The sequence below is a fragment of the Oncorhynchus keta genome, chromosome 1 (genome assembly GCF_023373465.1).
Source record: "Oncorhynchus keta strain PuntledgeMale-10-30-2019 chromosome 1, Oket_V2, whole genome shotgun sequence".
Classification (NCBI taxonomy): Eukaryota; Metazoa; Chordata; class Actinopteri; order Salmoniformes; family Salmonidae; genus Oncorhynchus; species Oncorhynchus keta.
In genome coordinates, this window is record NC_068421.1 from 26,870,516 (window position 1) to 26,896,340 (window position 25,825).

Consider the following 25,825-nt stretch of genomic DNA (forward strand, 5'->3'; position numbering starts at 1 on the left):
AGGAGAAATCAATGGGCTTCACTTGGTGAAATTAAATTAACAATGTGGAGAGGCCTCAGTGTTCTGGGTGAATAAAGGACACGTCAGGTCTGGGGAAGATGAGGATGGAGGAAAAGAGGAGGAAAAGAGGATAGAGAGTCCTCCTTCCCTGTGACAAGAGTTGCAAAGGGATAAACTTCAAGAGGGATGGTGATATGAGTAAGAAGAGTTTGCAGCAAAGTGTTTTGATGTAGACATTCAATCAAACCCCCACTGCAGACAAAGCTAATTGCTACTGTACAACAAAAATCTATCCTGCAATTCAAATGTTTTTGTTTAGTTTTTAATCAATTCAATTAATTACACTTAAATGTGGTTTAATGTGACATTTTTTTTTACATAACTATTTCATTTACTGACAGTGCAAGTGGTGGGTCTATATTATGCGTTGTTATAAATGCTTAGTCATCATGATGAAACCTTCAAAAGAATACTAAACATGCCTTTATTTAGCCTATACTGTGGCCAATCGAGTTTGTTAGCCAATCAAAAATTGCAATGAGTGACAATAAGGTGAAAGACTGAGCTGCAGCGGCAGAACCACAGAGCAGCATGGGAGAATAATTCATTATAAGAGGACTGGTAAGGCTATGGTATGGAGTGTTCATAAAGTGGCAGGTATATGACACCTGTAACACCTGAACAGATTAGATAGTTTGACAGTGGGCTTGCTTTCCTTGTTAAGTACAAACAGACTGTCATTTGGCAGCCCATGGATGAAGCCCATATTTCCTCTTTAATACATTTACCTGTCATCTTAGAGGTAAACAATGTGACTTTGAGTTTTTGCCTTCCATTAACTATATTGCCTTCCTGTCTTGCCGTCCCTTGACAGACATAGCACTGGACCAAGAGTGAGAAGTAATCAATGGGCTGCTGGTTTGGGTCAATTCATATTATTGCTTGGGTTGCACAGTCCTGATTCAACTGACAATGACAGATTAGAGGTGTGTGTGGGAGAGTAATTAAGATGGTTCTTAAGTCAGGCTGATAACTCAAAGAGGCTGACGCCCCAGGCTAGTAAGCACACTACCTGCAGACTGTAAACCCTCTCTCATGTAAACATCAGAAATATGATCTTATACCACACAGTATACAACCTTGACAAATTATAAGTTCTACAGTAGTTGTGTACACTGTTGATGTGGTCCTATATGACCCTATCTTAATAAGATTTCATACAGGCACATCATGCACAAATTGCTGCATTGACATACAAGGCCCATGCTGTTGTGTGTGACAACTCTTGAGGGCAATTCTACAAAATAAATGTGTCTATGAAATACATAATATTCCAACACAATTTTTTTCTTTAAATAGCTATAGCTAAGTTTTTTAGCCCTTTACCACTGGAAAACAATTCAAATGGAAAGGGTTATGGCATAGTAGCCAAGCCTAGTGGTTAGAGCGTTGGACCAGTAACCGAAAAGTTACTAGATTGAATCCCCAAGTTCAAAATCTTTCGTTCTGCCCTGAACAAGGCAGTTAACCCACTGTTCATAGGCTGTCATTGTAAATACGAACTTGTTTTTAACTGACTTGCCTAGTTAAATAAAAAGGTCAAAATAGGCTTTCAACAAGTAGCTCAGTAGCTGTTTACTATTGACAGCATATAATGTATTCTAATAAATTCTATATTGTATTAAAATAACGACGGAAAATAACTGTTTGTATTTGTATTTATTAGGGATCCCCATATAATACCACCATACAGTGCATTCAGAAAGTATGCACTATGCAACGTAACATTTTGTTACGTTACAGCCTTATTCTAAAATGGATTCAATATTGTTTTTCCTCTTCAATCTAAACACAAGTCAAGTAGTCAAGTCAAGGTAGGACCTGCCTTGTTGATAGTGTTGTTAAGAATGCAGAGCAGTGCTTTATTAAGGACAGGCTTCTCCCCATCTTAGCCACTGTTGTATCAATATGTCTTGACCATGACAGTTTACAATACAGGGTTACTCCAAGCAGTTTAGTCACCTCAACTTGCTACATTTCTACATCATTCATTACAAGATTCAGTTGAGATTTAGGGTTTAGTGGAAGATATGTCCTAAAAACAATACATTGAGTTTTTGAAATATTTAGGACAAACCAATTCCTTGCCATCCATTCTGAAACTAACTGCAGCTCTTTGTTAAGTGTTGCAGTGATCTCAGTCACTGTAGCAGCTGACGTGTATAGTGTTGAGTCATCCACATACATAGACACACTGGCTTTAATCATGTGAGTAAAGAATTGAAAAAGTAAGGCACCTAGACAGCTGCCCTGGGGAATTCCATTCTACCTGGATTATGTTGGAGAGGCTTCCAATAAAGAAGACCCTCTGTGTTCTGTTAGACAGGTAACTCTTTATCCACAATATAGCAGGGGGTGTAAAGCCATAACGCATATGTTTTTCAGGCAGCAGACTATGATCGACAAGGTCAAAAGCAGCACTGAAGTATAACCAAATAGCTCCACAAACTTTTTATCGTCAATATCTCTCAGCCATTCATCAGTCATTTGAGCAAGTGCTGTGCATGTTGAATGTTCTTCCCTATAAGCATGCTGCAAGTCTGTTGTCAATTTGTTTACTGTAAAATAGCATTGTATCTGGTCAAACACAATTCCTTCCAAAAGTTTACTAAGGGTTGGTGACAGGCTGATTGGTCGGCTATTTGAGCCACTAAAAAGGGCTTTACTATTCCTAGGTGACTTTTGCCTCCATCCAGGCCTGAGCGGACACACTTTCTAGTAGGCTTAACAATGACAATGCTGGGCCAATTCATCGGAATGGCCGATTAATTAGGGCCGATTTCAAGTTTTCATAAGAATCGGCAATCTGTATTTTCGGGCCGTTTTTTTAAATATATATTTTTACACCTTTATTTCATCTTTATTTAACTAGACAAGTCAGTTAAGAACACATTCTTATTTTCAATGACGGCCTAGGAACAGTGGGTTAACTGCCTTGTTCAGGGGCAGAACGACAGATTTTCACCTTGTCAGCTCGGGGATCCAATCTTGCAAACTTAACTTGTCCAACGCAATAATGACTTGCCTCTTTCTCGTTGCACTCCGCAAGGAGGCTGCCTGTTATGCGAATGCAGTAAGCCAAGGTAAGTTGCTAGCTAGCATTAAACATATCTGATATAAAACAATCAAACATAATCACTAGTTCTTCACAACTTCACATGTTTGATGATATTACTAAATATTATCCAGCGTGTCCTGCATTGCATATAATCTGACTGAGCATACAAGTATCTGACTGAGCGTTGGTAGGCAGAAGCAGGCGCGTAAACATTCATTCAAACAGCACTTTCGTGCATTTTGCCAGCAGCTCTTCATTGTGCGTCAAGCATTGCGCTGTTTATGACTTCAAGCCTATCAACTCCCGAGATGAGGCTCGTATAACCGAAGTGAAATGGCTAGCTAGTTAGCGCATGCTAATTGTTGTTGTGTTGCTGGTTCGAGCCCAGGGAGGAGCGAGGAGAGGGGCGGAAGCTATACTGTTACACTGGCAATACTAAAGTGCCTATAAGAACGTCCAATAGTCAAAGGTTAATGAAATGCAAATGGAATAGAGGGAAATAGTCCTATAATTCCTATAATAACTACAACCTAAAACTTCTTACCTGGGAATATTGAAGACTCATGTTAAAAGGAACTACCAGCTTTCATATGTTCTCATGTTCTGAGCAAGGAACTGAAACGTTAGCTTTCTTACATGGCACATATTTTACATGGAACATATTGCACTTTTATTTTCTTCTCCAACACTTTGTTTTTGCATTATTTAAACCAAATTGAACATGATTATTTCCTTGAGGCTAAATTGATTTTATTGATGTATTATATTAAGTTAAAATAAGTTTCATTCAGTATTGTTGTAATTGTAATTATTACAAATAAATCAACCCTCCAAAAATCGGCCGATTAATCGGTATCGGCTTTTATGGTCCTCCAATAATCGTTATCGGCGTTGAAAAATCATAATCGGTCGAGCTCTAATAGACAACAATAACTTTTTCACCTCTTCCTCGCTCACTTTACGGAATTGAAAAGTACAATGGTTGTCTTTCATAATTTTATCAGTTATACTTGGATGTGTAGTGTCAGGGTTTGTTGTTGGCATGTCATGCTTAAGTTTGCTAATCTTGCCAATGAAAAAATCATGAAAATAGTTGGCAATATCAGTGGGATGTGATGTGATGAATGAGCCATCTGATTCAATGAATGTTGATGCCGAGTTTGCCTTTTTGGCCAGAATTTCATTTAAGGTGCTCCAAAGCTCCTTCGTATCATTCAATATATAATTTATGTGTGCTTCATAGTCTAGTATCTTCTTTTTATTTAGTTAAGTCACATGATTTCTCAATTTGTAGTACGTTTTACCAATCGGTTGTGCTGTCAGACTTATTTGCCATACCTTTTGCCTCATCCCTCTCAACCATTCAAAGTTTTAATTCCTCATCAATCTAAGGGGATTTAACCTTTTTTTACAATCATTTTCTTAATGGGTGCATGCTTATTAGTAACTGGAATAAGCATTTTTTTTGCTCCTCAATACACACCACAGACCTGCAAATATTCTTTACCTCATCAACATAAGAATAACTACAAAACGTCTATGACCTCTTGTACACTATATTAGGCTCAACCTTTGGAACTTTGGTTTTCCTAGTTATGGCTATTATATTGTGATCACTACATCCTATGGATTTGGATACTGCTTTAAAGCACATTTCTGCAGCATTAGTAAAGATGTGATCAATACATGTTGATGATTTCATTCCTGTGCTGTTTGTAACTACCCTGGTGGGTTGTTTGAAAACCACAACCATGTTGCAGGCACTCAACCAGACAACATTGTTCAGAGATCAGTGGCATATGTTACTTCAGATACTATTTACCTGAAAAGGCTTTGTGAAAAGGCTTTTCACATTCTTCACAATAATTTTCATTGACAAATTCCTTGCTCAATGATCATGGAAGAACATAAAGGATATTAGAAATGATTAGTAAAACAGTATATATACAAAAGTACGGTGACAGGTGTATAAAATCAAGCACACAGTCATGCAATCGCCATATAGAAACAATGGCAGTAGAATGGCCTGAACTGAAGAGTTCAGTGACTTTCAACGTGGCACCGTCATAGGTTATCCAAGATGGCGTAGCAGTCAGACGTCTTTGTCCTCGTCTTGTCGTGTCCCGTGTATATAATATTTTTATATATTTTTTTCTTCGCATATATTTAAAAAATATATTTTTCTTAACCTCAACTCACCCAATGTGGTATGGATCTGATATTTTCTTTACTTTTGAACCGGAACCCCCAACAGCAGCTAGCCAGATAACTAGCTACTATCTTTCCGGTTCCGGGTTGGAGCGAGCGGTCGCATTCGCACTTCGCTCTGCAGGTTGTATAACTTTTTCATTACATTTCATTATAGTACAACGGTTGATTTGTCTAATCTTAGCAATTCTTCTTAGCTAGCTACATAGCCGTCCTTGTATCAGAGATAATTGCATAATTATCGTATTTCGTCGCCCTAACGTAGCCTTCACTGCTATTCGCCCAGGAGCTAGCAAACGCTAGCTAACGCACACAGATTAGCATCACTGTAGTGCTATTCACTCAACTGAACGACTTGATTAGTCTAGTGTTAGCTAGCTACATAGCTGTCTTTGTTTCCAAGATAATTGTGTAGTTTAGTGTGTGTAGCCTTGGAGTGATTATCTTAATTCACTGAGGTTCGCTAGCCAGCTATTTGTCGTCCTTAACGTAGGAGACTCTGCTAGCTAGCCAACAGCTAACAGCTAACAGCTAGCCAACGTCACCACACGTCTACTGATTCGAATTCAATCACCGGTCAGGTAGTATCACATTTTCATTTCATTTCATTACAGTACAACGGTTTGATTTGTTTGATCGTAGCTAGCTACATAGCTAGCTACATAGCCATCTTTGTTTCAAAGATAATTGTGTAGTCTAGAGCGATTTCCTAGGTTAGCTAGCCAGCTATGTACTGTATCATTTTAATCATTTTAGTCAATAAGATTCTTGCTACGTAAGCTTAACTTTCTGAACATTCGAGACGTGTAGTCCACTTGTCATTCCAATCTCCTTGCATTAGCGTAGCCTTTTCTGTAGCCTGTCAACTATGTGTCTGTCTATCCCTGTTCTCTCCTCTCTGCACAGACCATACAAACGCTCCACACCGCGTGGCCGCGACCACCCTAATCTGGTGGTCCCAGCGCGTACGACCCACGTGGAGTTCCAGGTCTCCGGTAGCCTCTGGAACTGCCGATCTGCGGCCAACAAGGCAGAGTTCATCTCAGCCTATGCCTCCCTCCAGTCCCTTGACTTCTTGGCACTGACGGAAACATGGATCACCACAGATAACACTGCTACTCCTACTGCTCTCTCCTCGTCCGCCCACGTGTTCTCGCACACCCCGAGAGCTTCTGGTCAGCGGGGTGGTGGCACCGGGATCCTCATCTCTCCCAAGTGGTCTTTCTCTCTTTCTCCCCTTACCCATCTGTCTATCGCCTCCTTTGAATTCCATGCTGTCACAGTTACCAGCCCTTTCAAGCTTAACATCCTTATCATTTATCGCCCTCCAGGTTCCCTCGGAGAGTTCATCAATGAGCTTGATGCCTTGATAAGCTCCTTTCCTGAGGACGGCTCACCTCTCACAGTTCTGGGCGACTTTAACCTCCCCACGTCTACCTTTGACTTATTCCTCTCTGCCTCCTTCTTTCCACTCCTCTCCTCTTTTGACCTCACCCTCTCACCTTCCCCCTACTCACAAGGCAGGCAATACGCTTGACCTCATCTTTACTAGATGCTGTTCTTCCACTAACCTCATTGCAACTCCCCTCCAAGTCTCCGACCACTACCTAGTATCCTTTTCCCTCTCGCTCTCATCCAACACTTCCCACACTGCCCCTACTCGGATGGTATCGCGCCGTCCCAACCTTCGCTCTCTCTCCCCGCTACTCTCTCCTCTTCCATCCTATCATCTCTTCCCTCTGCTCAAACTTTCTCCAACCTATCTCCTGATTCTGCCTCCTCAACCCTCCTCTCCTCCCTTACTGCATCCTTTGACTCTCTATGTCCCCTATCCTCCAGGCCGGCTCGGTCCTCCCCTCCCGCTCCGTGGCTCGACGACTCATTGCGAGCTCACAGAACAGGGCTCCGGGCAGCCGAGCGGAAATGGAGGAAAACTCGCCTCCCTGCGGACCTGGCATCCTTTCACTCCCTCCTCTCTACATTTTCCTCCTCTGTCTCTGCTGCTAAAGCCACTTTCTACCATTCTAAATTCCAAGCATCTGCCTCTAACCCTAGGAAGCTCTTTGCCACCTTCTCCTCCCTCCTGAATCCCCCCTCCTCCCTCTCTGCAGATGACTTCGTCAACCATTTTGAAAAGAAGGTCGACGACATCCGATCCTCGTTTGCTAAGTCAAACGACACCGCTGGTTCTGCTCACACTGCCCTACCCTATGCTCTGACCTCTTTCTCCCTCTCTCTCCAGATGAAATCTCGCGTCTTGTGACGGCCGGCCGCCCAACAACCTGCCCGCTTGACCCTATCCCCTCCTCTCTTCTCCAGACCATTTCCGGAGACCTTCTCCTTTACCTCACCTCGCTCATCAACTCATCCCTGACCGCTGGCTACGTCCCTCCCGTCTTCAAGAGAGCGAGAGTTGCACCCCTTCTGAAAAAAAACCTACACTCGATCCCTCCGATGTCAACAACTACAGACCAGTATCCCTTCTCTCTTTTCTCTCCAAAACTCTTGAGCGTGCCGTCCTTGGCCAGCTCTACCGCTATCTCTCTCAGAATGACCTTCTTGATCCAAATCAGTCAGGTTTCAAGACTAGTCATTCAACTGAGACTGCTCTTCTCTGTATCACGGAGGCGCTCCGCACTGCTAAAGCTAACTCTCTCTCCTCTGCTCTCATCCTTCTAGACCTATCGGCTGCCTTCGATACTGTGAACCATCAGATCCTCCTCTCCACCCTCTCCGAGTTGGGCATCTCCGGCGCGGCCCACGCTTGGATTGCGTCCTACCTGACAGGTCGCTCCTACCAGGTGGCGTGGCGAGAATCTGTCTCCTCACCACGCGCTCTCACCACTGGTGTCCCCCAGGGCTCTGTTCTAGGCCCTCTCTTATTCTCGCTATACACCAAGTCACTTGGCTCTGTCATAACCTCACATGGTCTCTCCTATCATTGCTATGCAGACGACACACAATTAATCTTCTCCTTTCCCCCTTCTGATGACCAGGTGGCGAATCGCATCTCTGCATGTCTGGCAGACATATCAGTGTGGATGACGGATCACCACCTCAAGCTGAACCTCAGCAAGACGGAGCTCCTCTTCCTCCCGGGGAAGGACTGCCCGTTCCATGATCTCGCCATCACGGTTGACAACTCCATTGTGTCCTCCTCCCAGAGCGCTAAGAACCTTGGCGTGATCCTGGACAACACCCTGACGTTCTCAACTAACATCAAGGCGGTGTCCCGTTCCTGTAGGTTCATGCTCTACAACATCCGCAGAGTACGACCCTGCCTCACACAGGAAGCGGCGCAGGTCCTAATCCAGGCACTTGTCATCTCCCGTCTTGATTACTGCAACTCGCTGTTGGCTGGGCTCCCTGCCTGTGCCATTAAACCCCTACAACTCATCCAGAACGCCGCAGCCCGTCTGGTGTTCAACCTTCCCAAGTTCTCTCACGTCACCCCGCTCCTCCGCTCTCTCCACTGGCTTCCAGTTGAAGCTCGCATCCGCTACAAGACCATGGTGCTTGCCTACGGAGCTGTGAGGGGAACGGCACCTCAGTACCTCCAGGCTCTGATCAGGCCCTACACCCAAACAAGGGTGCTGTTCCGAACGTACTAGACGGCCAGTTCTTATAGCCTTTAGCCGTACCCTTATTCTACTCCTCCTCCTGTTCCTCTGGTTTTGTAGAGGTTAATCCAGGCCATGCAGTGCCGAGCTCCACTCCCATTCCCCAGACGCTCTCATTTGTTGACTTCTATAACCGTAAAAGCCTTGGTAGCCTTGGTTTAATGCATGTTAACATTTGAAGCCTCCTCCCTAAGTTTGTTTTATTCACTGCTTTAGCATACTCTGCCAACCCGGATGTCATAGCCACGTCTGAATCCTGGCTTAGGAAGACAACCAAAAACCCTGAAATTTCCATCCCTAACTATAACATTTTCCGATAAGATAGAACTGCCAAAGGGGGAGGAGTTGCAATCTACTGCAGAGAGAGCCTGCAGTGTTCTGTCTTACTAACCAGGTCTGTGCCCAAACAATTTGAGCTTCTACTTTTAAAAATCCACCTTTCCAGAAACAAGTCTCTCACCATTGCCGCTTACTATAGACCACTTTCTGCCCCCAGCTGTTCTCTGGACACCATATGTGAATTGATTGCCCCCCATCTATCTTCAGAGCTCGTACAGTTGCCTCGCCAGGTTCACCAACTACTTCTCAGACAAAGTTCAGTGTGTCAAATCGGAGGGCCTGTTCTCCGGACCTCTGGCAGTCTATGGGGGTGCCATAGGGTTCAATCCTTAGGCCGACTCTTTTCTCTGTATACATCAATGATGTCGCTCTTGCTGCTGGTGATTCTCTGATCCACCTCTAGCCAGACGACACCATTCTGTATACATCTGGCCCTTCTTTGGACACTGCATTAACTAACCTCCAGACGAGCTTCAATGCCATACAACTCTCCGTCCGTGGCCTCTAACTACTCTTAAATGCAAGTAAAACTAAATGCATGCTCTTCAAGCAATTACTGCCCACACCTGCCGGCCCATCCAACATCACTACTCTGGACGGTTCTGACTTAGAATATATGGACAACTACAAATACCTAGGTGTCTGGTTAGACTGTAAACTCTCCTTCCAGACTCACATTAAGCATCTCCAATCCAAAATTAATATTAGAATCGGCTTCCTGTTTCGCAACAAAGCATCCTTCTCTTATGCTGCCAAACGTACCCTCATAAAACTGACCATCCTACTGATCCTTGACTTCGGCGATGTAATTTACAAAATAGCATCCAACACCCTAATCAGCAAATTGGATGCAGTCTATCACAGTGCCATCCATTTTGTCACCAAAGCCCCATATACTACCCACCATTGCGACCTGTACGCTCTCGTTGGCTGGCCCTCGCTTCATATTCGTCGCCAAAGCCACTGGCTCCAGGTCATCTATAAGTCTTTGCTAGGTAAAGCCATTTCTTATCTCAGCTCACTGGTCACCATAGCAGCACCCACCCGTAGCACGTGCTCCAGCAGGTATATTTCACTGGTTACCCACAAAGCCAATTCCTCCTTTGGCCGCCTCTCCTTCCAGTTCTATGCTGCCAATGACTGGAACGAACTGCAAAAATCGCTGAAGCTGGAGACTCATATCTCCCTCACTAACTTTAAGCACCAGCTGTCAGAGCAGCTCACAGATCACTGCACCTGTACATAACCCATCTTTAAATAGCCCATCCAACTCCTCATCCCCATACTATTATTTATTTGATTTATTTCGCTCCTTTGCACCCCAGTATCTCTACTTGCACACTCATTTTCTGCTCATCTATCACTCCAGTGTTACATTGCTGTATTGTAATTATTTTGCCACTATGGCCTATTCATTGCCTTACCTCCCTTATCCTACCTCATTTGCACACACTGTATATAGACTTTTTATATGGTATTATTGACTGTATGTTTGTTTATTCCATGTCTAACTCTGTGTCGTTGTTTGTGTTGCACTGCTTTGCTTTATCTTGGCCAGGTCGCAATTGTAAATGAGAACTTGTTCTCAACTAGCCTACCTGGTTAAATAAAGGTGAAATAAAATAAAAAATAGGATGCCACCTTTCCAACAAATCAGTTGTTCAAATTTCCGCCCCGCTAGAGCTGCTCCAGTCAACTGTAAGTGTTGTTATTGCGAAGTGGAAACGTCTTGGAGCAACAATGTCCTTGGTTGCAACACTCACTACTGAGCTCCAAGCTACCTCTGGAAGCAACGTCAGCACAAGAACTGTTCGTCGGGAGCTTCATGAAATGGGTTTCCATGGCCGAGCAGCCACACACAAACCTAAGCAGTGGAAACGCGTTCTCTGGAGTGATGAGTCACGCTTCACCATCTGGCAGTCCGACAGGCAAATCTGTGTTTGGCGAGTGCCAGGACAACGCTAACTGCTCCAATAAATAGTGCCACCTGTAACATTTGGTGGAGGAAGATTAATGGTCTGGGGCTGTTTTTCATGGTTCGGCTCGGCCCCTTAGTTCCAGTGAAGGGAAATCTTAACGCTACAGCATACAATGACATTCTAGACGATTCTGTGCTTCCAACTTTGCGAAAACAGTTTGGGAAGGCCTTTTCTGTTTCGGCATGACAATGGCCCCGTGCACAAAGCGAGACACAAATAAGTATTTGGTCAATAACAAAAGTTTATCTCAATACTTTGTTATATACCCTTTGTTAGCAATGACAGAGGTCAAACATTTTATGTTTATGTTTTAAGTCTTCACAGGGTTTTCACACACCGTTGCTGGTATCTTGGCCCATTCCTCCATGCAGATCTCCTCTAGAGCAGTGATGTTTTGGGGCTGTTGCTGGGCAACACGGACTTTCAACTCCCTCCAAAGATTTTCTATGGGGTTGAGATCTGGAGACGGGCCAGGCCACTCCAGGACCTTGAAATGCTTCTTACGAAGCCAGTCCTTCGTTGCCCGGGCGGTGTGTTTGGGATCATTGTCATGCTGAAAGACCCAGCCACGTTTCATCTTCAATGCCCTTGCTGATGTAAGGAGGTTTTTCACTCAAAATCTCATGATACATGGCCCCATTCATTCTTTCCTTTACACGGATCAGTCGTCCTGGTCCCTTTGCAGAAAAACAGCCCCAAAGCATGATGTTTCCACCCCCATGCTTCACAGTAGGTATGGTGTTCTTTGGATGCAACTCAGTATTCTTTGTCCTCCAAACACGACGAGTTGAATTTTTACCAAAAAGTTATATTTTGGTTTCATCTGACCATATGACATTCTCCCAATCTTCTTCTGGATCATCCAAATGCTCTCTAGCAAACTTCAGACAGGCCTGGACATGTACTGGCTTAAGCAGGGGTACACGTCTGGCACTGCAGGATTTGAGAACCTGGCAGTGTAGTGTGTTACTGATGGTAGGCTTTGTTACTTTGGTCCCAGCTCTCTGCAGGTCATTCACTAGGTCCCCCTGTGTGGTTCTGGGATTTTTGCTCACCGTTCATGTGATCATTTTGACCCCACGGGGTGAGATCTTGCGTGGAGCCCCAGATCGAGGGAGATTATCAGTGGTCTTGTATGTCTTCCATTTCCTAATAATTGCTCCCACAGTTGATTACTTCAAACCAAGCTGCTTACCTATTGCAGATTCAGTCTTCCCAGCCTGGTGCAGGTCTTTAGTGGAGTTTGGAGTGTGACTGTTTGAGGTTGTGAACAGGTGTCTTTTATACTGATAACAAGTTCAAACAGGTGCCATTAATACAGGTAACGAGTGGAGGACAGAGGAGCCTCTTAAAGAAGAAGTTACAGGTCTGTGAGAGCCAGAAATCTTGCTTGTTTGTAGGTGACCAAATACTTATTTTCCACCATAATTAGCAAATAAATTCATAAAAAAATCCTACAATGTGATTTTCTGGATTTTTTTTTTTCATTTTGTCTGTCATAGTTGAAGTGTACCTATGATGAAAATTACAGGCCTCTCTCATCTTTTTAAGTGGGAGGACTTGCATAATTGGTGGCTGACTAAATACTTTTTTGCCCCACTGTATATATATTTTTGTTCAGTGTGTCGTCTTGATCGCTGGTGAAAAGTTCGTAGAATTGTCCGTCAATCTCATGCTCTGTCTCTCTCTCTGTCTTGGTTAGAGGGGATAGTTCAAAGTGACATTCGTTATAGAATGGATGTTTCGGTGGTTGTGGTTCTTCGCGTTCAATGATACTGAACTTCCTAGCTGCAGACTAGTAATTAGTATCAAAGACTTGTTCTTATTCTGTCGGTATCGATAGTCCAAGAGTTCAACCACGTGGTATGGTTAATAGATTTAGCAATGGTCTACAACCTTTGTCCCCCTCCTAATGGAGAAAAACATGGTATGCAACCTTTAGCCATCTCGGAATTTAGGTAAGCTCGGTCTGCTGATCGAAAACCCGAGTGGGGTTTTATTCGGAAGGGCCGAAGAGGGCTGTCCCAGGATGTCTGATCCTAACTGGTGTCAGGGGCAGTTCTCTGATTTAGTTCAAATCAAAAGGGAATTGTATTTTTCTTCATTAAACAGTCCACAATCATATTACACAATTATACAAACAGTATCATACTCACTCATTCATCTTATACAACAATTAGATGTAAACCTTATATCTGAGGCTATTATATAAACAGTGTTATGGTAATGTGGCTACACCGTCTCCCATGAGCTTCCCCAAGTTGTGACAAACGGACCAGTTCGTAGCTGGATTCTTCACCAATCTTTTACACTTTCTCCGGAACATGAAATTTGTTCGTACCTCAAGTTCTGTGAGGTGGAAGGATTTCCTTTGTCCTCTATGAAAGTTTACTGTCTCTACTATGTGGCCATGTGGCAGGGTCTTCTCAGGAACTTACAACCTCTGACCACAGCAGCCTAGTTGAAGGAGGAAAGGGGGGGAGGCAGGGAGAGGGGGATGGGGTTGCTATACCCAGGCCATGTCATGACACATGTAAAAAAGATACCGTTTAAGTTCCTTGCTCAGAACATGAGAACATATGAAAGCTGGTGGTTCCTTTTAACATTAGTCTTCAATATTCCCAGGTAAGAAGTTTTAGGTTGTAGTTATTATAGGAATTATAGTACTATTTCTCTCTATACCATTTGTATTTCATTAACCTTTAACTATTGGATGTTCTTATAGGCACTTCAGTATTGCCAGTGTAACAGCATAGCTTCCATCCCTCTCCTCGCCCCTACCTGGGCTCGAACCAGGAACATGTCGAGAACAGCCACCCTCGAAGCAGTGCTACCCATGAAGAGCAAGGGGAACAACCACTCCAAGTCTCAGAGCGAGTGATGTTTGAAACGCTATTAGCGCGCACCCCACTAACTAGCTAGCCATTTCACATCGGTTACACCATCCTAATCTCGGGAGTTGATAGGCTTGAAGTCATAAATAGCGCAATGCTTGACGCACAACGAAGAGCTGGTGGCAAAACGCACAAAAGTGCTGTTCGAATGAATGCTTACGAGCCTGCTGCTGCCTACCACTGCTCAGTCAGACGGCTCTATCAAATCATAGACTTAATTATAACATAATAACACACAGAAATACGAGCCTTATGTCATTAATATGGTCGAATCTGGAAACTATCATCTCGGAAACAAGACGTTTATTCTCTCAGTGAAATACGGAACCGTTCCGTATTTTATCTAACGGGTGGCATCCATAAGTCTAAATATTACTGTTAAATTGCACAACCTTCAATGTTATGTCATAATTAAGTACAATTCTGGCAAATTAGGCGGGCCAAACTGTTGCATATACACTGACTCTGCGTGCAATGAACGCAAGAGAAGTGACACAATTTCACCTGGTTTATATTGCCTGCTAACCTGGATTTATTTTAGCTAAATATGCAGGTTTAAAAATATATACTTCTGTGTATTTATTTTAAGAAAGGCATTGATGTTCATGGTTAGGTACACATTGGAGCAACGATACGCAACGCATCGATTATATGCAATGCAGGACACGCTAGATAAACTAGTAATATCATCAACCATGTGTAGTTAACTTATGATTGATTGATTGTTTTTTATAAGATAAGTTTAATGCTAGCTAGCAACTTACCTTGGCTTACTGCATTCATGTAACCGGCAGTCTCCTCGGGGAGTGCAATGAGAGGCAGGTGGTTAGAGCGTTGGACTAGTTAACTGTAAGGTTGCAAGATTGAATCCCCCGAGCTGACATGGTGAAAATCTGTCGTTCTGGGGGCTAACCCACCGTTCCTAGACCGTCATTGAAAATAAGAATGTGTTCCTAACTGACTGAAAAATATAGGCCAAATCTGTGTCCAAAAATACCGATTTCCGATTGTTTGGAAAACTTGAAATCGGCCCTAATTAATCGGCCATTCCGATTAATCGGTTGACCTCTAGTTCCAACATCTTGTGGAAAGCCTTCCCAGAAGAGTGGACGCTGTTATAGCAGCAAAGGGGGGTCCAACTCCATATTAATACCCATGATTTTGGAATGAGATCTTGGATGAGCAAATGTCCACATACTTTTGGTAAGGTAGTGTATGTCATCAAAAAATCAGGTGTTTGACTAAGTTGCTAACAGACTGTTGCTAAATGACTGTCAATAGGGTGAACTGACACCATGCAGATGTCAGATTATGAAGTCAGTAGGCAACAGGCAGCCATTACTGAACACCCTCGTCTTACTGACTCAGTCAACCAGTCGACTAGTTCAGTGGATTGGGCAGGTTTCCAGAGGGCCACTGATTCTGATGGCAGGTGGGACATCCCTCCGTTGCCCTACAAAACGTCCAGTCGCATCCAGCTGTGTAAGTGGATAATGTGGCTGCCATTTGAGTCAATCTGGGCGAAAGCATCTGCTAAGCAAACCACATCACTTAACCATGGCCGATGGGGAGTGACTGTTGATGCGGAGAGGGCAGAGCAAACAGATGTTGATGAGTCTCACCCATTTACTTCCTCCAATTAGATTAAGTTGAGGCAATCTGATGACCTGGCATTCTTGACTATTTATCAGATCAGTTGAATACAGTATTCCCAGTTACCCAGCCAGCCCTACTCTCCTCTCCTTTGGCAGCATCTGTACATTTATTGATCGGCTGAGTCTCTCATTCAGAAAGCTAGATCTGTATAGATTATCGATTAGTAACTCTCTCCCGCACAGAAAGCTGAAGGTCTTCTATCCACCACACTGATCAACAGTTATGTAGTCTTAGAGATGGGGATGCTTCTCAGCTGTTGTCATGGTTTCTGAATTGTTCCACTTTCTCTCCGTGAGGCTGGTTAAATAAACTGCATGCAAGCTGTGAAGTTTCCAAGAACATTTGTTTGAAAAATATCAACATTTCCACCTGCAACTAGCTAAAATGTACCTTTTTGGAAACTCTGGACAGTACTCAGATTTTAAAAAATCTTGGTTGGCCAATCAATTGGTCTACATTTTTAAATGTGTATTTTTCCATATATAGACACACCATATGTGTTTTAATAAAAATCAACTATATATATATTGAGCTTGTCTGATGCTTTTCACGGTTGAATGAAATAAGACACAAATGACTCGAAGGAGCCAGAGATCAACATAACCAGAAGAATAAACAACTTCACCTGCCCCGACCATCCTCCTCCTGCTCCTACAGGCTGTAGCAGATTCTGCAGTTACTGTTACAGTAACCAAACAAACATTGTAGATTAGAAATTATAGGAATTAACGGTAAATGTACTACTGGTGATATACACTTCATGGCCCAAAGTATGTGGACATCTGCTCATCGAACATTTCATTATAAAAACATGGCTATTAATATGGAGTTGGTCACTCCTTTGCTGCTATAACAGCCTCCACTCTTCTGAGAAGGCTTTCCACTAGATGTTGGAATATTGCTGTGGGTTCTTGCTTCCATTCAGTCACAAGAGCATTACTGAGGTCGGGCACTGATGTTGGGCAGTTAGGCCTGGCTTGCAGTCGGCACTCCAATTCATCCCAAAGGCGTTCTATGGGATTGAGGTCAGGGCTCTGTGCAGGCCAGTCAAGTTCTTCCACACCGAACTCGACAAACCATTTCTGAATGGACCTCACTTTGTGCACAGGGCCATTGTCATGTTGAAACAGGAATGTGCCTTCCCCAAAATGTTGCCAGAATCGTCTAGAATGTCATTGTATGCTGCAGTGTTAAGATTTCCCTTCACTGGAACTAAGGGACCAAGCCCGAACCATGAAAAACATCCCAGATACCATTATTCCTCCTCCACCAAACTGTACAGTTGGCACGATGTATTCGGACAGGTAGCGTTCTCCTGGCAAACCTATATTCGTCGGACTGCCAGATGGTGAAGCGTGATTCATCACTCCAGAGAACATGTTTCCACTGCTCCAGATTCCAATGGCAGCGAGCTTTACACCACTTAGGCTTGTGCGCGGCTGCTCGGTCATGGAAATCCATTTCATGAAGCTCCCAACGAACAGTTCTTCTGCTGACTTTGCTACCAGAGGCAGTTTAGAACTTGGTAGTGAGTGTTGCAAACGAGGACAGACGATTTTTACACGCTACACGCTTCAGCACACGGCTGTCCCATTCTGTGAGCTTGTGTGGCCTACCACTTCGCAGCTGAGCCATTGTTGTTCCTAGATGTTTCCACTTCACAATAATAGCACTTACATTTGACTGGGACAGCTCTAGCAGGGCAGAAATTTGACGAACTGACTTGTTGGAAAGGTGGCATCCTAGACGGTGCCACGTTGAAAGTCATTAAGCTCTTCAGTAAGGGCCATTCTACTGCCAATGTTTGTCTATGGAGATTGCATAGCTGTTTTGATTAGATTTTATATATCTGTCAGCAACGGGTGTGACTGAAATAGTCGAATCCACTAATTTGAAGGGGTGTCCACATACGTTTGGCCATGTAGTGTATATAATGGGGAATTGATAGACACTAACAATCAACTGCAAACAATTCACAGAATGAAGTTATGAAACAATGAATGTGCACAAATTGGTGGGAAAGAGCACATTCTGGAGAGAGATGTGCATTCTGCATCTCAGTGACACTCCTCTTCTTCTTGAACTGTGCCTTCCCAGTGGCCTCTGCAATGGATTAGTTCACTGAGATGGACGTAAATAAGGTGTCTTCAGTGTCATAAAAACATATATATATTTGCTGATGCTCGACTAAATAAAATCTTGGTCGACCAACAGCCTATCGACCAAACCATCGTCCAGTCGAATATGTGGGGTGCGCCCTAGTTCTGTGCATGCTAGGGACTGTGCCATGTCTGTTGATAGACTCGGTTCTGTTCTGCATTAAAACTGTCCCATGTCTCCATTCACGAGGTGCTGTGCTGTGAGCCGGTGACTGGTCCACAGTCTCTCTTAATGGTGTGCTGTGATTGCTCCATGAGGCATGCTAATGTGCACTCTATGCCTTCCTAAACAACAATATTGCTTCTTCATTTTCTTATCATGGAAATTATTCGCACAGTCATAGCCAGGCAATGTGAACAATGCAGTGAGGACCCTCAGATCCAGGGCACAGAGAGAACAATGTCATATTCATACCAGCAGACACCACTCCTCCTCCTCATTATCACAACACTGGCATGAATGAAGCACTCTGTCCTCACACTCATCAAAGGGCCCGCCACCAGTCCTTTACTGCTATTTGACAGTTTACTACACTTAAGTTCAACAGCCAACATTGTTGTTTCAGCACTATCTTCAGCATTCTTCATTCATTGACAACTCAGCGTTCTCTATGGTGAAAATGCCTTTGACGAAAAGGTGGGAGGTCTGATTCGTATTCCATCCACAAATAACTCTAAAGTCAATAGGATGTCAACAATTCCCCTCTCCCTGCCCTTTGACCTTGGCCTAACACATGTTTATTTAGCAAAATACTATTTTACACAGACAGCAAAGCTGTATTGTGTTCCCCTGCTGAGGGCTTGAAGGGAGGGCTTGAAGGGAGGACTATGTGTTTGTCCCAAATGGCACCCTATTCTCTATATAGCGCACTATTTGAAAAGTAGTCCAATATAAAGGGAATAGGGTGACTTTTGGGATGCATCCTAGTAGTCTTGAAAGGTTGAAAAACTATACAAGGTCAGTGATGGAGAGACATTCTGCAGGCACCACCAGACATAGCCAAAGGCCATCTCTTCTGACCTCTCACCCCTCTTTAGCTGCATGCCTTCACCCAGTTTGACTTGAAGACAAATACAACAGCGGAACCTCACTGCAGCCCTTAATCACACTTCAGCTAAATCCTCTGCTTCCCTTCACATTTTAGCAGACTTGCTTATCCATGTGCAATTAGGGTTAAGTGCCTTGCTCAAGAGCACATCAACAGATGTTTCACCTAGTCAGCTTGGTGATTTGAACCAGCAACCTTTCAGTTACTGGCCCAACACTTAAACACTAGGCTACCTACAAACCTGTACAGAGGACAGGTCAGCAAGAGCTCACTTAAGAAAGTGTGTGGACACGCACGGAATTTGAGTCTGAAGCAGACAGAACTACCCACACAGCTTGAAATGTGCTGTCTTCCATCAGACACTAAGGACTAACAGAACTGCAGTAGCTGATTTTCTTATGGATGTCAACAGTGTCTACCGGATCTTCTCTATTTCTCAAGTTGTACTGAGAAGAGCTGCCATGTCTCAGCCTTCCCTTCCCTAAGAGTAAAATTGTTTGCTGCCACCATATCAAGTAATATCCTGCATTATCTAGCATTATCTATAGCAATTAGGGTGGGGCCTATTAAGCAGAATCTAATGGAAATTTAATGAGCTATAAATTCTATTTCTTTAAATAGAAGAGTATATTATTGTTACAAATGATGTAGTGAGCCCAGAGTACAAGCAATGAAATATTTCACTAGCTGGCAAAGGGCCATTAGCTTGGGTGTTAAATTTGACTTGAAACAGGATAAGTGCATTTCACTGCAGGCTGTGAGAGCTGTGCAATTTTCCAACCACAGTACCCACAGGATATCAATGGGGCTGTACTTATTACTTATCATTCAAATCTTCTATGAGCATACAGAACAAGTTAAGTGGACAAGATCAGTACACTGGCCCCAACAGTCAACAGCACTGTTAAACCGCTGTATTCAGGATACGTGAAGAACACAGGACCATATATTCTATTTAAACTGGCCCAGTAGATGCCAGTTCAGTTACCAAGGCCTGTGGAGTATGAGGGTGATGACGCAGCACACAGACAGAATACAGTGCAGCAGCCTTATATCACTCTGTTTCAAAGCCAAACCCTTCAACAGCACTCGGACAGCCATCTTCAATCACCATCCATGTCACACAGAGCAAACTGTATGGCAAACATAAGCACCATAACAAGTGTATGTTTCCTTTGTTTCTCAGAGAAACACACCAAAAGCAGTTCAGGCCTGCCTAAGGCTCCATGACAGCTTCTATTGATCCATTTCACCATCATTCAGCTCTGATGAATGAGCTGGAGCTGACAATAAAGAAGCATTATGCAACCGTCTGAAATACCATGATCATATCACAACGGATATGTACTATAAAAGAGGAACCCCCTGGAGAGATAGAGGAACCCCCTGGAGAGATAGATAAACCCCCTGGAGAGATAGAGGAACCCCCTGGAGAGATAGATGAACACCCTGGAGAGATAGATAAACCCCCTGGAGAGATAGAGGAACCCCCTGGAGAGATAGATAAACCCCCTGGAGAGATAGAGGAACCCCCTGGAGAGATAGATGAACCCCCTGGAGAGATAGAGGGACCCCCTGGAGAGATAGAGGAACCCCCTGGAGGGATAGAGATAGAGGAACCCCCTGGAGAGATAGAGGGACCCCCTAGAGAGATAGAGGGACCCCCTGGAGAGATAGAGATAGAGGAACCACCTGGAGAGATAGAGGAACCTCCCTGGAGAGATAGAGGAACCCCCTGGAGAGATAGAGGCACCCCATGGAGAGATATATAAACCCCCTGGAGAGATAGAGATAGAGGAACCCCCTGGAGAGATAGAGGGACCCCCTGCAGAGATAGAGATAGAGGAACCCCCTGCAGAGATAGAGATAGAGGAACCCCCTGCAGAGATAGAGATAGAGGAACCCCCATGGCGAGATAGAGGAACCACCCCTGGAGAGAAAGAGGAACCCCCTGGATAGATAGATGAACCCCCTGGATAGATAGAGGCACCCCCTGGAGAGACAGAGGCACCCCGGAGAGACAGAGGAACCCCCTGGAGAGATAGAGGACCCCTGGAGAGAATTAGGAACGCCTGGAGAGACACAAGGAGAAATACAGAATGTTATAGGGTTCAAACAAACCCTTTTTTTACATTCAGCATCTTATCTCAGCGGTTTATCAGAGAGGAGGATGAGCCAATCCGTCTCTCACCTTGAGTAATGTCTCTGTAAGAGATGGATTATTCCAAACAATATTTACAAGATCCTTCAACAGTCATTTTAAATCTGTATTTTTGTATCGCTACTTATCTTTCCTTTGAGGTATAAACCAACCAGGCTTGAGGTCAAATAAACCCCTGCCAAGCCTAGACCAGCTAAGCAAGATCTAGTCCGACTTTGCCCTTCTCTTTGGTGCTCTACTCTCACTATAAAAACATATCTAAATGCAGTGGCGACCCGTCATGGTGAGCCCCACATTTTTTAGGGGGGAGCTTGCCTGTTTTGGTTGTTATTTTGGCATTAATACGTGTCACATATCAGTTTGTAAACAATGTAAAAAAATATATATACATAATTGAGAATAAAGCCACATACAAACATGGTCTCCTTTTCATTTTCTTGAGTAAGGCAGCTCCAAAATACAGGTGTTTCAGCCTAGCTCAGTGCTTTCGGTGGTGGTGGGGCAAGCCAGCAGAAAATACAGAGTGTTGCGCCATGATTGGCTCAGTGTTCTGTCACTCATGGGGACACTACGTCACCGCCAAGTCTAAGGGTAGAGCTAGAAAATTCTAGCCCCTTGGGTGCTGCCATAGAGTTACATTAGAAGTGCCCATCCAAGAAGGCTCAAGGTCATTGGCCACAGATAAAATTACGTCAAATCACGTTATATGTACAGTAGCTTTGATTGGACTGATCATGTCAACATCATACTTTCTAAATCGTAACTAGTAGTCATCATCATGAATCAAGTCTACAATCTACTGGCAAATCCTTTTCAATCCTTGTCATATGAAGAGAAGTAATGAAAATAAATTATAGATAAAATGTAGGTAAAATGAAACATTCAACATTGGCCATGCTGTCAATGAAGCTTGATTTGTGCCGTGCTCAAAATAACTGTTAACTCAACTGTTAACTCGGAACATTACCTCCCTTATCCTACATCATTTGCACATGCTGTATATAGACTTTTCTACTGTATCATTGATTGTATGTTTGTTTATTCCATGTGTAACTCTGTGTTGTTGTATGTGTCGAACTGCTTTGCTTTATCTTGGCCAGGTCGCAGCTGCAAATGAGAACTTGTTCTTAGCTAGCCTACCTGGTTAAATAAAGGTGAAATCAAAAATTAATAAAAATTAACTGTGAAAACTTGACTTCAGTGAGTTCAAGACAACTGGGAAATCGGGAATAAACGAGCTACAACTGGTATAATACATTTTGAACTTTCATCCAACTCAAAATTATAAATCCGTCGTCTTTCTAGAGCTATAAGTTGAAGATCAATGACGTCATCATGAGTCAACCTTGTTTTTTTCAGAATTCCCAGTTGCTTTGAACGCACCATAAATCCAGAGAATGCCAGACTTTGCTCATGAAGGACCACTGCGCCACCTTCCTGTTTAAGTGAGCACAGCACAACAAGGTGAGTCCAAAAATGTCCTGTATGCTGCTGCATAAATTATGTAATATTCCAGGGAGATATGTATACTGTAGCTAAGAAAGTAATACAAGTGTATGTTGTGTAGTTAGTTGTTAGTAGCCCATGAGCCTCACCCTAATAATTTTGTCTATTTTCCCTACTGTTCTGACTTGGTGGTGCACATGTAGCCTATAATGTGTTTTTGAGAAATGTAATCATTGAATAATGTAGGAGCTTTCATTGTTTGCTCATACGCCCCCTTTATTTATCCTACGGTTCTGACTTGGTGTACAGGGAGAACACTGTAAGAACTGCCCATGTCCTGAATTCTGTCGGCTGTACATTTCAAAAGTGCTGAACATATAGTTATATTGACTACGTACATCCTAGCTCGCTCATTAATGTCTTAATCGGAATTACAGATTGCCTCTTATCCACTTGTCGTCCCTTTATGCCATAGTTTGTACATCTCAATTGTCAGTAAAAATCACATTTGTTTGAGCAAGTCAGCCATATGAGCTATGTTTTTTTTAAAGGCAGTAAATGAGGCTGAATTAACTGTTTTGCTGCCAGACAAGGCTACACTGATAGCCAGGTGTAGCAGTGGTATAGTGCAATTAATGTATTGTTTAGTGTTGTGTTGTGTAGTGAGGTGGCTTTGCTGGCATGCATTCCACTTTTTTATGTTTTTGCTCCACAAAGATTTACATGCTAAAATCGCCACTGTCTAAATGTTATCCTACCAAGCCTGGTTAGCTATGGTCCTAACAATACGTGGGTTTTGTTACAACTGTAAAGCTTTGCTAGGCCAGAATATAATCTTCAAATCTTGCACCACTTGGGATATTGTATTGGAAACAACGTTATAGTTACTAACCTAAATGACAGAGTGAAAAGAAGGAAGCCTGTACAGAATGCAAATATTCTAAACCATGCATCCTGTTTGCAAGCCACTAAATTATTACTTCAAAAAAATTTAGCAAAACAATTCACTTTTTGTCCTAAATACAAAGTGTTATGTTTGGGGCAAATCCATGCTTGTAATCGTTAAGGACTGGGGAGTTTTTCAGGGTGAAAAAGAAACGGAATAGAGCTAAGCACAGACAAAATCCTAGAGGAAAACGTGGTTCAGTCTGCTTTCCACCAGACACTGGGAGACGAATTCACCTTTCAGCAACACAATAACCTAAAACAAAAGGCCAATTCTACACTGGAGTTGCTTACCAAGAAGACAGTGTATGTTCCTGAGTGGCCATTTTACCTTTATTTAACCAGGCAAGTCAGTTGAGAACAACTTCTTATTTTCAATGACAGCCTACAAACAGTGGGTTAACTGCCTATTCAGGGGCAGAACCGGTTACTAGTCACACGCTCCAACCACTAGGCTACCCTGCCGCAGTGTTGCTTTAGTTTGGATAGGCTTCTGAGTAACCAAATGTGGAATCCTGATTAGATCACCCCCAAACATCCATCCATCCATCCATCCATCCATCCATCCATCCATCCATCCATCCATCCATCCAACAAACACACACACATACACACACACGCATGCACGCGCACACAAACACACGCGTAAAAACACACACAGAGACCTGTTGATTTGGAGTTGCGAAAATGAAAGGCTACATCTGAACAACATAAGAGACCTGTAAAGAATGTTATGGTCATCATTAAAAATAATGTATCTTATAAATTGACTGCATATTAGCGACAGATCATGAGACAAAAAAAATACATTTTAGGCTACTGTCCACACTACAACAGTAGGGTAAATTAAAAGATTATGAACATATTTTTGGCTACAGTGTCTGAGGTTTACTATATGAAATTATACGGGCGGGACTGACTGCTGCTGGGTAGAGATTGATACATTGGTTCTGGACATCATTTACCGTGTAGACTAGTGCGTGCACCGTATCAGCGCACCTCAGTCTATGTAGCCTACAAATAGCAGGAACAGTCGGGCAGGATTTAAATTCATTGTAATCCAGTAATTCAATAGATTTCTGGGTCCGTCAGTATCCCATTCGCGGGAAAAAATATGTAGACAAGCTCTAACTGTCAATGTGTATAATAGGATAATAGTAAGGAGGTACAGTATGTTGTAGGTAGGAGCCTATGCGCCGAAACTCGTTCACCGCAGCCGTGGAGGGGACCCACTGGCGTGAGTGTAGCCTACTGTAGCTGCACTGCGTGTTTTCCGGACATCCATTGAGAGTATTCGAATAGGCATTCGAGTTATTCAACATAAATATTAGCAACTGTGAGGATTTGCAATACATTTCCACTGACCTCTCCGACGAACACCGAGGAAACTCTTCCACGGGCAATTATGTGGCACATAGAAGTTACAGTGGTAGATAACCGTTATTTTCTTTGAAAGAAAATTGTAGGCTATTTGTTGATTATCTCATTTACTCATTTTCACCACTTTTGAGGTGCAACATACACTACATAATAGGCTACTTTCTGATTATAAAAAGGGTGAACAGGCTATATATATCCAAAGGTCCCCCAAAAACAATGGCATATATGTTGTTTTGTATATAGGGACACAGGTTACAGAAAAGGTTGCACATTGAAGTAAGATCAAAAGAAGCAAAGTGCCGATGCTGAGATTTAGGAGAAGCTCACGCGCATCCCGCACCAACCATCTCAAGTTGTAGGTAGCCTATGTTCTTTCACTCCATGAGGTCATACAATTTTTGATGCGCCTAATCACGAGTAAGTAATCCTACCTTTTAGAAGAAACGCCGCTGAAATCACGAAAACAGAGAGAGAAATAGTGAGAGATCCGTTTCCCGTGATCGCCATGTTGGACACCTGCTCGAGACTGGCGGCGCTAAATCACCTAGAGACGGCCATGGGATGCGAGCGGAGGGAGGGCGCAAATAGGGAATCTTCTATCAAATGAGACTCCGTGATTTTTAGTCACTTACCTTATGTTTTGCATAATTCCACCCATAGTTCTGTATTTTGGATTTGAGACAAATGTCAAATTTAGGAAAAAATAAATATCATAACATGTTTATAAACTGTGTAGGCTATGTGCATTAATTGTCTATGTTGATGATTATCTCCAGTCCAATTAACACTTAATCGGCTATAAAAAAGATGTATTACGTTGTTATTTTCTGTTTTATTGATTAAGGCCTAATACTGTGTCAATGTGCTTTTT

General features: G+C 43.1%; 1 protein-coding gene across 5 annotated transcripts in view; it reads right to left on the reverse strand.

Moving 5' to 3' along the window:
- LOC118360300 (cell adhesion molecule 1-like) overlaps positions 1–25,522 on the reverse strand; it is a 166,733-nt gene extending 141,211 nt beyond the window's left edge. For 3 of the 5 annotated variants that reach the window (XM_035739617.2, XM_035739840.2, XM_035739783.2), the window contains exon 1: positions 25,386–25,492. In XM_035739617.2, the coding sequence (XP_035595510.1) occupies positions 25,386–25,461 (76 nt within the window). In that variant the 5' untranslated portion in view covers positions 25,462–25,492. Of the gene's footprint in view, positions 1–25,385 lie in introns of all 5 variants that reach the window. The other 2 variants (XM_035739721.2, XM_035739666.2) reach the window with 2 other exon arrangements.
- Between the last annotated feature and the right edge of the window lie 303 nt (positions 25,523–25,825).